We start from the raw sequence: 13,526 nt of genomic DNA, 5'->3' as shown, positions 1-13,526 counted from the left end.
TTAAAAAGTATTGAATTCATAAATGTAAGACTTTAAACCGTATTAAAAAGTCATACATTTAATTTGCACGGGTATAAAAAAAAATGGGGGGGGGGGTGCAGGAGCTTTGACTGACTTTTATGAAGTTCAGAGCATTTTTTGTCTCTGGTTTTCAGAGCGGAGAAACAGACACATAGACACAGACGTGTTCACCCACACACTCACTCCAGGGGCGGATTTAGGATTGTAGGAGATCCGGGGCTTAGCCCAGATGGGCCCCCTTTATTTATTTATTTTTTTTTTTTTTTTGGGCAGGCAAGGGGTGGTTATGACAATATTTTTTTGAATTTAATGAACCTGTACGTGCAATTTCCTGCAATATAGAGCCTTCAATCTTGACCAATAAAGCTGCTCTTTTCACTATAAAACTCAGTTAACCATAACGTAGTTATGGTTAGATTTATATATTGGGGGGGGATATATCATATTTTTCATATAATCAAAAAGTGGTGGAGCAAGATCATACCTTTGCTCCCCCAAGTTCAATAGTGGGAGAGCAGAGATGCTCCGAATGCTCTTATGGCCAGGCGTCTATGATTCACTGATACAAAGTAAAATAGTGCAGTGCAATAAAATAGTTAGTAAAATAGAATAAAATAATGCAATAGTGCATTGCAATAAAATAGTTATCATCGTATTTTTTCGGGAGGCCGGTAAGGAGTGCATTACAGTAGTCGAGTTGGCTTGAGATAAAGGCATGGATCTGGTTTTCAGCGTCCTTTTGATTTATAAATGGCCGTACTTTAGCTATGTTTCTAAGGTGGAAGAATTAAGTTTTTGTCAACTTGTTGATTGTGATTTAAAGCTTAGGTCTGAGTCTACCATAACACCAAGACTTAACTCACTCAAATACAGTTAGCAGCTGGATAGACCACAGATGGAAATTAGCTTCTGCTAAATCTGGTGCAAACATATTTTCATGTAACAATAATGAATTGTAAAAATAAATAAATAAATAAATTATTTTTTTTAAATAGATTCGGGGCTTTTCAGAATACATCAGGGGCTTGAGCCCAGGTAGCCACCCCCTAGCTCCGCCCCTGACTCACTCACTCACTCCTCTCTGTCTCATAGGAAAGTCCTACTTCGTGTGTGACCACCAGCGCTCCGTGTTTCTGTTCCTATGTGCTCTCAACCGCACCTGCACCCTAACAGGCTACCCCTGCACCTCCTACAGTGACTTCCTAGATGGGCGCTGTCTACAGTGTGAGGTCTTCAAGCCTGCTCCTTGCCCTGTGCTTGGTGAGAGAGAAAAAAAACACGAGTTGTAGAACATGGCAGTGCTTACTAATAGGTGCTCATACAAATGTGTCATGGTTTCCTCCACAGGATATGATGTCAGCAGGTGGAGGGATACTCTGCTGCGATTGGGCCAGACCAGAGCCTTCTTTAGCACCACCGCCACGCTGCCCTATAGAAGTGAGTCTCATTAACTATCACATATAAACGCTTAACTATCACACATGAACTGTTGAATATCCCACAGTATGTCATGGGTATCACAAACATAAGTTACATTTAATTTTTTTTGAAAATACTAGATATATAGAAATATACTTGAGATATTTTACATGCATGATGGCATGTCTCATTTATGATCTTGGCACATATGACATAATGTACCTTACGAAAATTCACCATTTCAACCCAAGCATTTAAAGTGTGACTTATATATAACGCATACAGACACCCTACTGGACTTCTTATAAAAAGCTTTCTGCATGGGGTACGTTACTAAAAAGTTACAAGACACATGCCAGAAGATACAGAATACAGCTTTGCTCTTGTATTTTTTTACAGTATATGTAAATATATTGTGCCTTTGATGCTGTAAAATGAATCAATGAATTACGTCTCATATTGTCCAGTTCATCAGGCCTGCTTGTAGTTGGCCGAGGGTGTTATACAGTGTTGTGTCCTGTGTGTGGCAGAGCTGAGCTACAGAGTGGACATGGTGACTTGGAACCAGTATCTACGCTGGGGAGTGGTGTACATCAGGCTGCACAGTGGCAGGAACCACACAGAGGCACTCGTAGACCAGTGAGTCTCACCAAACACCCGCTCCATACGAGATAGCCGCCCTGCCACCTACTTATGAGATTCAGTATGCTATATGACATGCTACACACACCTTTGCACACACATCGCCAAGTTTTAGCATCATACGTAGTTATATAGATGCTTTATTTTATTTAATCTTTTTATTGAATGTTAAACATTTTCATTTACGAATTTGGTTTGGCAGCAATCCACACACACACACACACACACACACACACACAGATCATAATCATATACATACATGGGCACACAAGATTATAAAAATAGAATACCATATGCGGATGTAAACATTGACAGTTATTGCACTTGGAGCCAGAGGGTTAGTTGTTTTGGAGGAGGGGGTTATGGGTTCAGTAGTCTTTCCACAGCTCTGTGGAAAATGTCTGAGGGGAGGGTGGTGCGTATGGTTATAACCTGTCTGGGGAGGGTGGTGCGTATGGTTATAACCAGGGGTGTAAAGTATTTGAGTAATTGTACTTCGTTACAATACTTAAGTACTGTTTTGGGGGATTTGTACTTTACTCTAGTATTATTAGGTTTGTACTTTTACTCAATTACATTTCAGAGAAAAAAAACATACTTTTTACTCCTTACATTTAAAATGCAGACCTACAAAGTACAAATCTCGCAGGTCCAACTACTTTATTTAAAAACAGCCAATCAAATCCCCATCAATGGAAAATGAACCCGCCCATACCCATGCTGATTGGTCCATGTGCAAGACCAGAAAGCGGGCATCTTTGATTAAACACCTGCTATCAGAAGAATAAAGTCATACATTTTTTTTTTTAACTTTTACCTTTTAGTACTTAAGTACATTTAAAAGTAGAAACTTTTTGACTTTTACTCAAGTGTGTTTTTAGCCAGATACTCTGACTTTTACTTGAGTACGATTTTGAGACGGTACCCATACTTTCACTTAAGTATAGTTTCTGGGTACTTTTTACACCCCTGGTTCTAAGTTCTAACCTGCCTGAGGGGAGGGTGGTATGTATGGTTATAACCTGTCTGAGGGGAGGGTGGTACGTATGGTTCTAACCTGCCTGAGGGGAGGGTGGTATGTATGGTTCTAACCTGCCTGAGGGGAGGGTGGTACGTATGGTTCTAACCTGCCTGAGGGGAGGGTGGTACGTATGGTTATAACCTGCCTGAGGGGAGGGTGGTACGTATGGTTCTAACCTGCCTGAGGGGAGGGTGGTATGTATGGTTCTAACCTGCCTGAGGGGAGGGTGGTACGTATGGTTCTAACCTGCCTGAGGGGAGGGTGGTACGTATGGTTATAACCTGCCTGAGGGGAGGGTGGTACGTATGGTTATAACCTGCCTGAGGGGAGGGTGGTGCGTATGGTTATAACCTGCCTGAGGGGAGGGTGGTACGTATGGTTATAACCTGCCTGAGGGGAGGGTGGTACGTATGGTTATAACCTGTCTGAGGGGAGGGTGGTACGTATGGTTATAACCTGCCTGAGGTTGTATCCTCACATTTGCAACATCGCCTGGATGTTAAAGCTGCGGTTGCTCCAAAGACAATGAATGGGGTACTGGCTTTATGGGCCCATAAAATGTTTGTCTGAACTCTTAAATTCTGGTTCAGAACTGTTAGCAATAATATAATATAAACCTTTTATGGGCCATAAAGTCAATACCCCATTCATTGTCCATGGAGCAGTCTTTTACATCCAGGTGATATCACACATGTGAGCATTCACTCTGCCTCTTTAAAGCTAGTTTTAGGAAAATGACCTCTAGAACAATTAGTTACAAATGTTTATCTCAACACAAATCCAAGAATCCATTCAGCCAAACAGATCGTTTCTAGCTTCATACAGTGTTCCAGGGATTCAGTTTTGTTCATAGGACCAGTGCTTGAAGTGGAAAGAAATAAGTGCCGGTACTCATTTCACTGTTGGGGGCGACAATAGACAGGTTTCTCATCAATGTCAGACTCATGTGCGCATCAAGGAGACAAAAAGGAACGTAATCTTGGTCAGAACAATGGGACAGACTACAATATATTTGCATTTGTTAGGCATGCTAACGATCTAACGAACAATCAATCCATGCCAAAGCTAGAGGATTGCAAGCGAGAAGGGGAACAGGTGAGCGGCATGGTCGGCACGGTGGTGTAGTGGTTAACACTGTCGCCTCACAGCAAGAAGGTCCAGGGTTCGATTCCCGCTTGGGGACCAGGTTTCCATGATGCCAGGTACCCAGGTGGGTGATCTCCCGGGCCTTTCTGTGTGGAGTTTGCATGTTCTCCCCGTGCTCGCAAGGGTTTCCCCCCCGATAAGATAAACCCAATGGAAAAACATGCACAACAACAGATCGCTAACGCTGTGGCGTCCTTGACGAAGACGGGCAGGAGCACTTGGATTGGTCCCCGGGGCGCGGCTCACGTTGACGCCCTATCTGCTCCCGGCTGCCCATGGGGGGGAAGGACGACGGGATGGGTCAAGTGCAGAGACTCAATCGCATCGGCGACTGAGAGAAAGACAATGCATGTGTGTGTGTATCCCGGTGTGTGTGTGCCGCTCCAATTGCATGTCCAGTTTGTTGCATGCCGAATAAAGACCCCCTAAAGAGGTCCTGCATTATTGCATTATTATAGTGCCCCCTGGGTAATGTCGTTTATTTAGGGCCACGCTGAATCTGCCTGATCCTACATAAACTGCATTACCAAGAGTACCGTCGGTTTGTGAGAGGTGCCGGTATGCAAGAAAAAGTCATGGTAGGCCAAATTGTAAAATAATAAGTGCAGAAGTACTGGCCCACTTCAAGTACTGCATGGGACACTTAATTAATTCAGTACTAAAGATATAGCACACATTATTTTGACCTTGCAGAGGTTCAAATTTATATCCCAAAACTACATAGTGCGGCTTTAACTGTTGTTTTATTTCACTCTCCATCTCCCTCCCTCTTCTTCCAGTAAGATGTACAGGTTTGAGCAGTACACCTCCACACGCCTGCTGGCCCAGTTTGACGAAGATCTACAGCCTATCCAGAAGATCTCCATCCGCATCAACACTGGCAACGTGATTGGCCCTCGGTACAAAATCCGACTGCTCCGAATACGTCTAACGCCGCTGGGATATCCTGAAAGGTGAATTGTGGTGCATGTGTGGTCACGAGTGTGTTCCGTTGGTTGTTACAATGTGGAGCCGTCTTTGTTTTCACATTTACTAAGTATTTTTTACTCAAGTACTGTACTGTAATACAATTTCGAGCTACTTGTACTTAATTTCAGTACATTTTAGGGAACTTCCTACTTTTACTACACTTAATTTATCTGAATTCATCTAGTTACTAGTTACTTTGAAGAAAAAGATTTAGCATAGAAAACAAAAATGTATGAAGATTATATACTTTCAGATTTGAAGCCTGTCAACTTCAAGAGGACGTATTCAGAGCAGCTTAACTGGACCACACACCACTTTAACATAACCTTTAATCAGAGCAGCATAACTGGACCACACACCACTTTAACATAACCTTTAATCAGAGCAGCATAACTGGACCACACACCACTTTAACATAACCTTTAATCAGAGCAGCATAACTGGACCACATACCACTTTAACATAACCTATAATCAGAGCAGCATAACTGGACCACATACCACTTTAACATAACCTTTAGAGATCAATGGATCAAGGATTTAATTATCCCAAGCACTGGAATACCCAAACATCATGTAGAATGGATACTTTTACTTTAGATACTTAAAACTCTTTCAGTGCCACGCCTGGTTTTCCGTTTTACCGCTTGAATGCCACCATCGGCGCCAATGTTAACGTTAATATCGCCTAATCTATGTTTTAAATTATGGCTATGTGTCTAATCTGCCCATCGCATTATCAAAGACTATTTTCCAGTCAGTGCTGTGAAGGCAGATTGTTTTTTTATCGCGTCGTTTCCGTTTCAGAGCAGTTAGAAAAGCCCCCGTTTTGATATAAAAAAACAGCTCATTCTGGAGCATTCTATGAAAATCGTCTTTTAGTGGAATATTCCACAACGTTGATATTCGTCGGCCTTTTTATGAATCGTTTTCAAATAAACGCTAGATGATCAATATTATACGTGCACGCAAGCACATTACGGCCGCGCACTGATAATCGCTCCGTTGATTTCCTCACAGACTTTTACAGTGAAACCGAAAGAAGACATTTCACAAAACAGCTTATAACTTCATCAAACTTACTCCGATTATCCTACCACTGATAACATAGAGTCCTTACCTGACATCAGATGGTATCCAACTGGTATATTCCAATTCCTGATCACCATTCGAAAAAATCTATACGTGTATGGATCCAACGCGACACTGTAGATCTCCATGATCCGCGGGGATCTGAGGCTCCAGAATGAACTGTGGTAACCCCGGCTGGATCAGTGAACTGGAAAATGTGGAGTACCGGATTTTTTTCCCCATTCATTTTCATTGAGTCCATTCCAAAATCACTTATGTCATCTGGGAGACGACAGGGGGTGGTTTTTTCCACAGTGATCACCGGCGCAGCTCGGCTATACTCGGGTAGGCTCGGGTGATGCAATAATTTTTCAGATCACAAAAAAAATAAAATAAAAATCCGAGAAATCTCGTGAGTGGCACGCAACCACCTATAAAAAAACCCGAGAAATCTCGTGAGTGGCACTGAAAGAGTTAAGTACATTCAATAGCAAATACTTCTCTACTTTTTTTTAAGTAGAATTTGAATGGAGGACTTTTACCAGAGTACTCATTTATATGGGTATTTCTACTTTTACTTAAGTAAAGGAACTTCTTTCACCACTGCACACGCATCGAGTTCAAGGGCCACTTCACAGACAGGTTTCATAAAGGAACGCCATTCCTTCTTTAATTTACACACCCTTGTGAACATCATGTATTGTGATCATGTCAACTAGCCCCCAAAGTGGTAATCTCGCTAGATGCAGAGAAATGTTTGGTACACTCAAAGTGTAGTGATTGTGGATTTTTGTTGTTGTGCTGTTGGTATGTTATTGTGTTGTTGTATCGTCTTGTTCCTTTTCTTTTTAAACTATATTTATTGTAGGGCAAATATAACTATAATATACATACCCTCATCTGCACATTGACCTATTTATACTGCCTACTTGCCCATATGCACATACTCAAGAGTTAATTATTGTTGTAATGGGGAGTTTAGGAGGTGTAGGATTCAAGCGCAGGACAGTGGAGGGTGAGAGACGAGGCACGAGTCGACGTTGCAATTGACAAGTTTTACTGGAGGAATGGTACACAAGGATACACGTTACAGAGGGACCAAACAAAACCGAACTTCAAAACATGGAAACAAAAACCTCAGCTGTGCTGGAAAATGTGGCTAGGAAGCAGGAACGGACTCAAGGGGAAATACAGAATAACAAAGGGCAATACCGCGGAAGGCAGGAAAGGCATGGAACACGAAGGCATAGGATACACGAAGACACGGGGTGAACAGAACAGCATGGCAGGATACAGGGGCAGACACTGGCTCCCCATTGCTGCACGTATCCGCTTCAAGGCCCTCGACCTAGCATACCGTGCGGCAAAGGGAACCGCTCCCGCCTACCTCCGGCCAATGGTCTCTAACTACACACCCTCAAGACCCCTACGCTCTGCATCTTCTGGCCGCCTCAGATCTACTCCTATCCAAGCTCCCGGAGGGTCATCAAATAGAAGCCGCCTATTCTCAGTCCTTGCCCCACAATGGTGGAATGAACTACCCATCCCAGTTAGGACAGCCGAATCCCGTCCAATCTTTCGCCGTCGACTAAAGACTCACTTCTACAACCATTATCTGAAATGATAAAAAAAAAAAGAAAAAACACAAAAATCTAACCCTGACTAACCTTACTGTCATGCACTCGTCGTAATAAACTAACCTACACTGTAACACGCAACACTTTGATGAACATTGTTACTCAGCTGATAGAGTTATACCCTTCTTGCTGTCTTGTCGCACAGAACTTGTAAGTCGCTTTGGATAAAAGCGTCAGCTAAATGACTAAATGTAAAATGTAAATGTAGACAGAACAATGGCGCAACACTGGTAACAGGGGGGCGGCACGTATATATACAGACACTAATTATTGACAAGAAACAGCTGGGGGCTGACAGGCTAGGACACAGGAAATCGATACAACACTGGGAATACAGGACTAGACAGGAACATATTAATATGAATACACACAGGGCTAGACTAGGACATATGAACATACTGGGGAGCACACAGGACCGATAACAGATACATAGGGAGTACATTAGAAATTACAGTCAACAGGCTCCAGACAATAGGTAACCACAGGGTGGTTGCCTGTAGTACCGCAAACAGGCCGCCCTCCTTGTCTATGTTCAGAGTTCCTGAGTCCAAAGGGCAGATTGTGACAATTATATTGTTATACTGCCTATTTTTATTTGTACTTCTCTACTGTAGTATAATTTTATGACCCGTATCATGTCTTCTATGATGCCTGAATTTCCCCAAGTGGATCAATAAAGGAATATCTTATCTCATGCACTTGTCCTAATAAACTAACCTACACTGTAGCACTCAACACTTTGATGAACATTGTTACTCAGCTGATAGAGTTGTGCCCTTCCTGATGACTTGTCGTACAGAACTTGTAAGTTGCTTTGGATAAAAGCGTCAGCTAAATGACTAAATGTAAATGTAATGTTAAACCAGGTGAACATCTTTTTCTGTCTCTCTTCCCCAGGCCGTTGATGTGCCGCTACGACATCATCATGGAGGAGAACATGGAGGTGGTGTTCCGTCCTCTGCCCTGCGACTCTCGCGTCTGAACCCACTGTCCAAACGCACTCTTCACATACAGATTAAAACATACCCACCACCACCACCAACCCTGCTGGGGGCTGGCCTCCCCGGGATGAGACAACAATCCCCCGGGTCCTACAGGGTCTCCTGGTCCCACGTAGACAACCAGACAACCCACATGGTCCTCCTGGTCCGTCTCTGGCTCTAGGGACGTGCAAGCTGAGAATGACATAACTGGCACTGTGGAAGACCAGCAATAAACTGTACCAACTGTCTGTCTACTTGAAAGCTAGCATACAGATAATGGAAAAGGTCAGGCCGGTCCCTTATTTAGCAGTGTAAACTGTTTAGACAGGTGCCAGAGAGGCTTGGGCTAAGCTATTAGACTGGGGGAGACAACATGTTGTGCAATGAGATTTATTAACAGATTATCGATGCTGCTGCTGCACTATGGGATTAACGTCACAGTGAGATCCGTTTTTTCCTCTTGGGCTGCATTCTTATTGAGGCTAAAAGGGATACTTGGGGAGTTTGAGTTAGTTGTTGTTCTTGACCAGACAGACCAGTCTCGTTGTGGGAAAGTTGCGACATTGTCCCTCAGTCAGTTTGCTTTAAATGGAATGTTAGTTATGAGCTAGCTGTGCCCCATGGTTTTAATGGGGAATGCTAACATTCTATTTTATGGAAACTGAAAGACAACTGTAGAAATATGTATCCCACCAAGTGCCTGGTGCAGAACCATAACCAACTAACATTTTAAATGTCAACGTATCCCTTTAAAAACTATTTTACTGTAATGGCGATATCATGTAAATTAGAATTAGAATCTCTTTATTGCCAAGTAAGTTTTTATACCAGGAATTTGTCCTCTGCATTTAACCATCCGAGCTATTTAGGAGAAGTGGGCAGCAATAGGAAAGTGTAGTCCGACGTCACTTTAGTTTCCTGCACGGTCCACCCGTATAGGGATTCATCATTGGGAAAATTTATTATCAGCTATTGTAATAATTCTGCCTCATGAACATTGGCAAGCTTTCCATTTTTGCACAAAATGAGTTCCCTTCCATCATTAACATTATTGTTTAAGGTTTTTTTGGTTGAAATAAAGTTAGTTATAAGGTTTTTAATTTGTCGTTAAAAAAGAACTACACTTACGTCTGTCGTTCAGTGCCGTCGCCTGATACAGCCAGGAGTCTGCGCTGTGGTGACGTCAGTCAGCAGCGCCAAATTGTATGTAGTTCCTCTCAGTGAACGAAAACATGAATGTTGTTATTTTGCTACTTTACGATGAATTGTAAATTTTTTCCACATTGAGCTATAGATTGTGGATGAATACACACAGAAAGGTACACCATGCCAATGTTCATGCTTTATTTGTTTTAAGCGAGACGATTTAGAAATGGGTCCATTGGAAATACATGGCAATTTCAAGGAGGGTGGGCCGCGCGGGAAACACCGATAACGTAACCACTACACCTCCCTATGACAGTCCTGCACCTGGGGAGATTAATGTGTTTTATTGGTGTATTTTAACACAAAAGGTCACAACACTAATCCAGTTAGCCTCTTTTTCTCTGTGCCTTATCTTGCATAGCGGTGCTGCTATGATGTTTGTACAAACATTCTTAACCAGTCATAAGCTGTTGTACTAAAGATTGTGTTATCAAAGTATGAGTCAAGTCAAGTCTGATGTTCTGGACCGGACATGACGAGGAGCAGTCAAAATTACTTTTTTCCCCCTTCTTTTTTTTTTTTACACGTATTGCAAAACTACATCACGCTGTTGTTTTTTAACGGACTATGCATTTTCATTGTTTGGAAATAAATGTACTGTGCATTTCTGTATTCATAATCAACAATATCCTCTTGTGTCTGCTCTCCAATCTGTCCTACAATCAGGCCACAGGAAGTGAGAGAGAAAGTAAATATGACATGGTCAGTGTCTTGAGTACCTTATACAATCAAACGTATTGTGTAACATGTATGTAGCCTGACATAACCCAATGTGTAGCATGTATGTAGTCCGACATAATATAAAAGATGCAACAGAGATGTCCTTATGTAATATTGGCATTATTTACTAGTCTGGCTCATAATTTAGTTTGTTTGTTTGCTTTCAAGGTTTAAGTGTTTTTTATTTTACATTACAAAGTATGTGATAGTCGGGTGTTACAGAACAGACCGATTTATTTGATCAAGTGTGCTTTAGGAAGCCCCCGACAGGTTCACCAGAGGTCAACCGGGTCATGACATTGAGAAGGTGGTTCAATTCCATTCTAACCAGTGTTTTTGACTTCTGTCTTTGACAAGTGGGTCAGACGCCATGATAGTCTTCTCTGAATGTTTTCCCGTTATTGAAGTTTGATCGAGTTCTCGATAACACTTCATGTGCATCTTAAAGTGTACCTTAAGCTCTTAAGCCATCGTTTTTGAAAATTCACCTAAAAATACTAGGGCTGTCCCCGACTAAGGATTTGTATAGTCGACTTTGATTGGCCAGAATTTGCCGAAAGTTACTGATTTTTTTTTTTTTTTTATAATACTTTTTTTTTTTTTTATCATTCCATTTGGGTTGTGGGGTGTGCTTAATGTCTGAAGGAGTCGACTGAAGGCTTCTTGTCCTCTGCGAAAGCATGCAATTGGTCCACTAATGGATATATCTTGATATTCGTCTAGTCTAGTGTGTTCATTAGACGGGTGAAATCCTCTTTCAGTGCCTCTGTGCCCATTTTTTTAGGCAGTTAGCCTCTCTGGTATGCGCACCATTAGTGTTAGCCACGCTTCTAGGCCTCTTTGCTTTAAGAAAGAATGAAAAAACATATATATAAAAAAAAGATATTATAATTATTATTATAATTTGTTTGCATTAGACTAAGGGGTTGGCAGTCGACTACGGCTCCTTTCGATCGATTAGTCGACTAATCGGTGTCAGCCCTAAAAAATACATACCCAAGTAAATGAAAGATTGCTCCACTTTTACAAGGTCCATTTGTATGTTCTTGGCAGGGACATCTATGGATCTCAGGGAATGTATTCCCAAATGACAGAAATATTGTGTCTGTTACTAGGCTTGAGAACATTTTAATGAACCAAAGGAGAATATAATTAATTTTTTCATCTTTGACGGTGAATAACACCATGCTAACATTGACCAGACATGAAAGATAGCCACTGAGCTCGCTCATTCAGCACCTCCGAGATCAAGTGTACAAAAGATCTAAGCAAATTAATAAAGGGCAGATGCTTTACAGGGGGTTTTGTAGATACAGTACTGAATTTTGCTGAAGAGCCTCGTCTCTAAATGCTTGGGACAATAGAGCACCTTTACCGAATAGCGGCATCACTTAAAGGGGAACTCCAACATTTTGGGAAATTAGCTTATTTAACATCTTCCCTGGAGTTAGACAAGAAGATACATACCTTTTTTGTCTCTGTGCGTGCATTTAGCTTTGGGAATAGACGCTCCGTTAGCATAGCTTCATCACTGGAAGTGAGGCAGATCCGTAGCCTTACAGTGCCTTACAGTGTATTGTAAGGTCTGACATTGACCAAATTTGATATGCATAACCTTGGTGGGCTCTAGGTCAACTCCTGAAAAGGGGGTCAATGTCAGACCTTGCAATCAAAAGTTAGGGGGCGCACTGAAATTATGGCAAGGGTTATTAGCCCCCTAACTTTTGATTGCAAAGTCTGACATTGACCCCCTTTTCAGGAGTTGACCTAGAGCCCACCAAGGTCATGCATATCAAGTTTGGTCAATGTCAGACCTTGCAATACACTGTAAGGCACTGTAAGGCTACGGATCTGCCTCACTTCCAGTGATGAAGCTAAGCTATGCTAACGGAGCATCTATTCCCAAAGCTAAATGCACACACAGAGACAAAAAAGGTATGTATCTTCTTGTCTAACTCCAGGGAAGATGTTAAATAAGCTAATTTCCCAAAATGTTGGAGTTCCCCTTTAAGTTGTATTCCAATAATATGGCGATTTTGGTTAAAGTTTTAGATGTATTTTCAAATACACTCAAAGCTTATGGAAATGAACAGAAGATGCTATATGGCCTAAGTTATGTTAACTCAATCAGCACCAGACCCGAGGATAGTCGGGTTATCTCGCCGACCGTTCAGCGCCAGACCCGAGTATAGTCATTTTATGTATTCATCGTTATTTCTTTTATTCGATATTTCCAATCATTACAGGCACACGGACTCGGGGTTAACATGGGGAATCATCCTGAGAATGCCAAAGTGCAATACCGGCCGCATCCTCCGAGGTGGCAGTATCGAGCACCCTTTGAAACCTTATATCTTGGCCTGTGCAACGATCAAATGTCTCCGGGCGCACTTTTCTTTGTCAGGCGAGGCGAGCGGGTATCCGATCACATTGAGAAGCGTCAAATGCCCCCGATGCATCTGTTGTGGTGAATTATGTTGGCGACACGATGGACACCAGTACTTGGACTCGCGATCAGACAATTGGAATATTCTTTTTGGGGTACCTCCTAGTGAAGGTAAGGACTAAATTATATCAATCCTGCTTTAATCCAAACATGATTTCACCTCGATCGCAACGTGTGTGTAACGTTACTCCACAACGTATGCCGTTGGTGACGATTAAAGCATCAAAGAACGACCCCACCCCCCCC

The 13,526-nt window shown here is 42.1% G+C and overlaps 1 protein-coding gene across 1 annotated transcript in view; it reads left to right on the top strand.

The window, feature by feature from the left end:
- The window catches only part of lipib (lipase, member Ib), a gene marked incomplete at its 5' end in the record, with an annotated part of 31,678 nt that extends 21,205 nt beyond the window's left edge, over positions 1–10,473 (top strand). Inside the window, 5 exons of the mRNA XM_084325877.1 lie at positions 1,114–1,281; positions 1,369–1,458; positions 1,971–2,079; positions 5,029–5,202; positions 8,823–10,473. Coding sequence (XP_084182003.1) covers positions 1,114–1,281; positions 1,369–1,458; positions 1,971–2,079; positions 5,029–5,202; positions 8,823–8,907 — 626 coding nt within the window. The 3' untranslated portion in view covers positions 8,908–10,473. The remainder of the gene's footprint in view (positions 1–1,113; positions 1,282–1,368; positions 1,459–1,970; positions 2,080–5,028; positions 5,203–8,822) is intronic.
- Between the last annotated feature and the right edge of the window lie 3,053 nt (positions 10,474–13,526).

The sequence above is a fragment of the Notolepis coatsorum genome, assembly GCF_963971535.1.
Source record: "Notolepis coatsorum genome assembly, chromosome: 12".
In the NCBI taxonomy this organism is placed as follows: domain Eukaryota; kingdom Metazoa; phylum Chordata; class Actinopteri; order Aulopiformes; family Paralepididae; genus Notolepis; species Notolepis coatsorum.
Note: the sequence above shows the minus strand (reverse complement) of the source record. Positions and strands in the feature narration are given on the sequence as shown.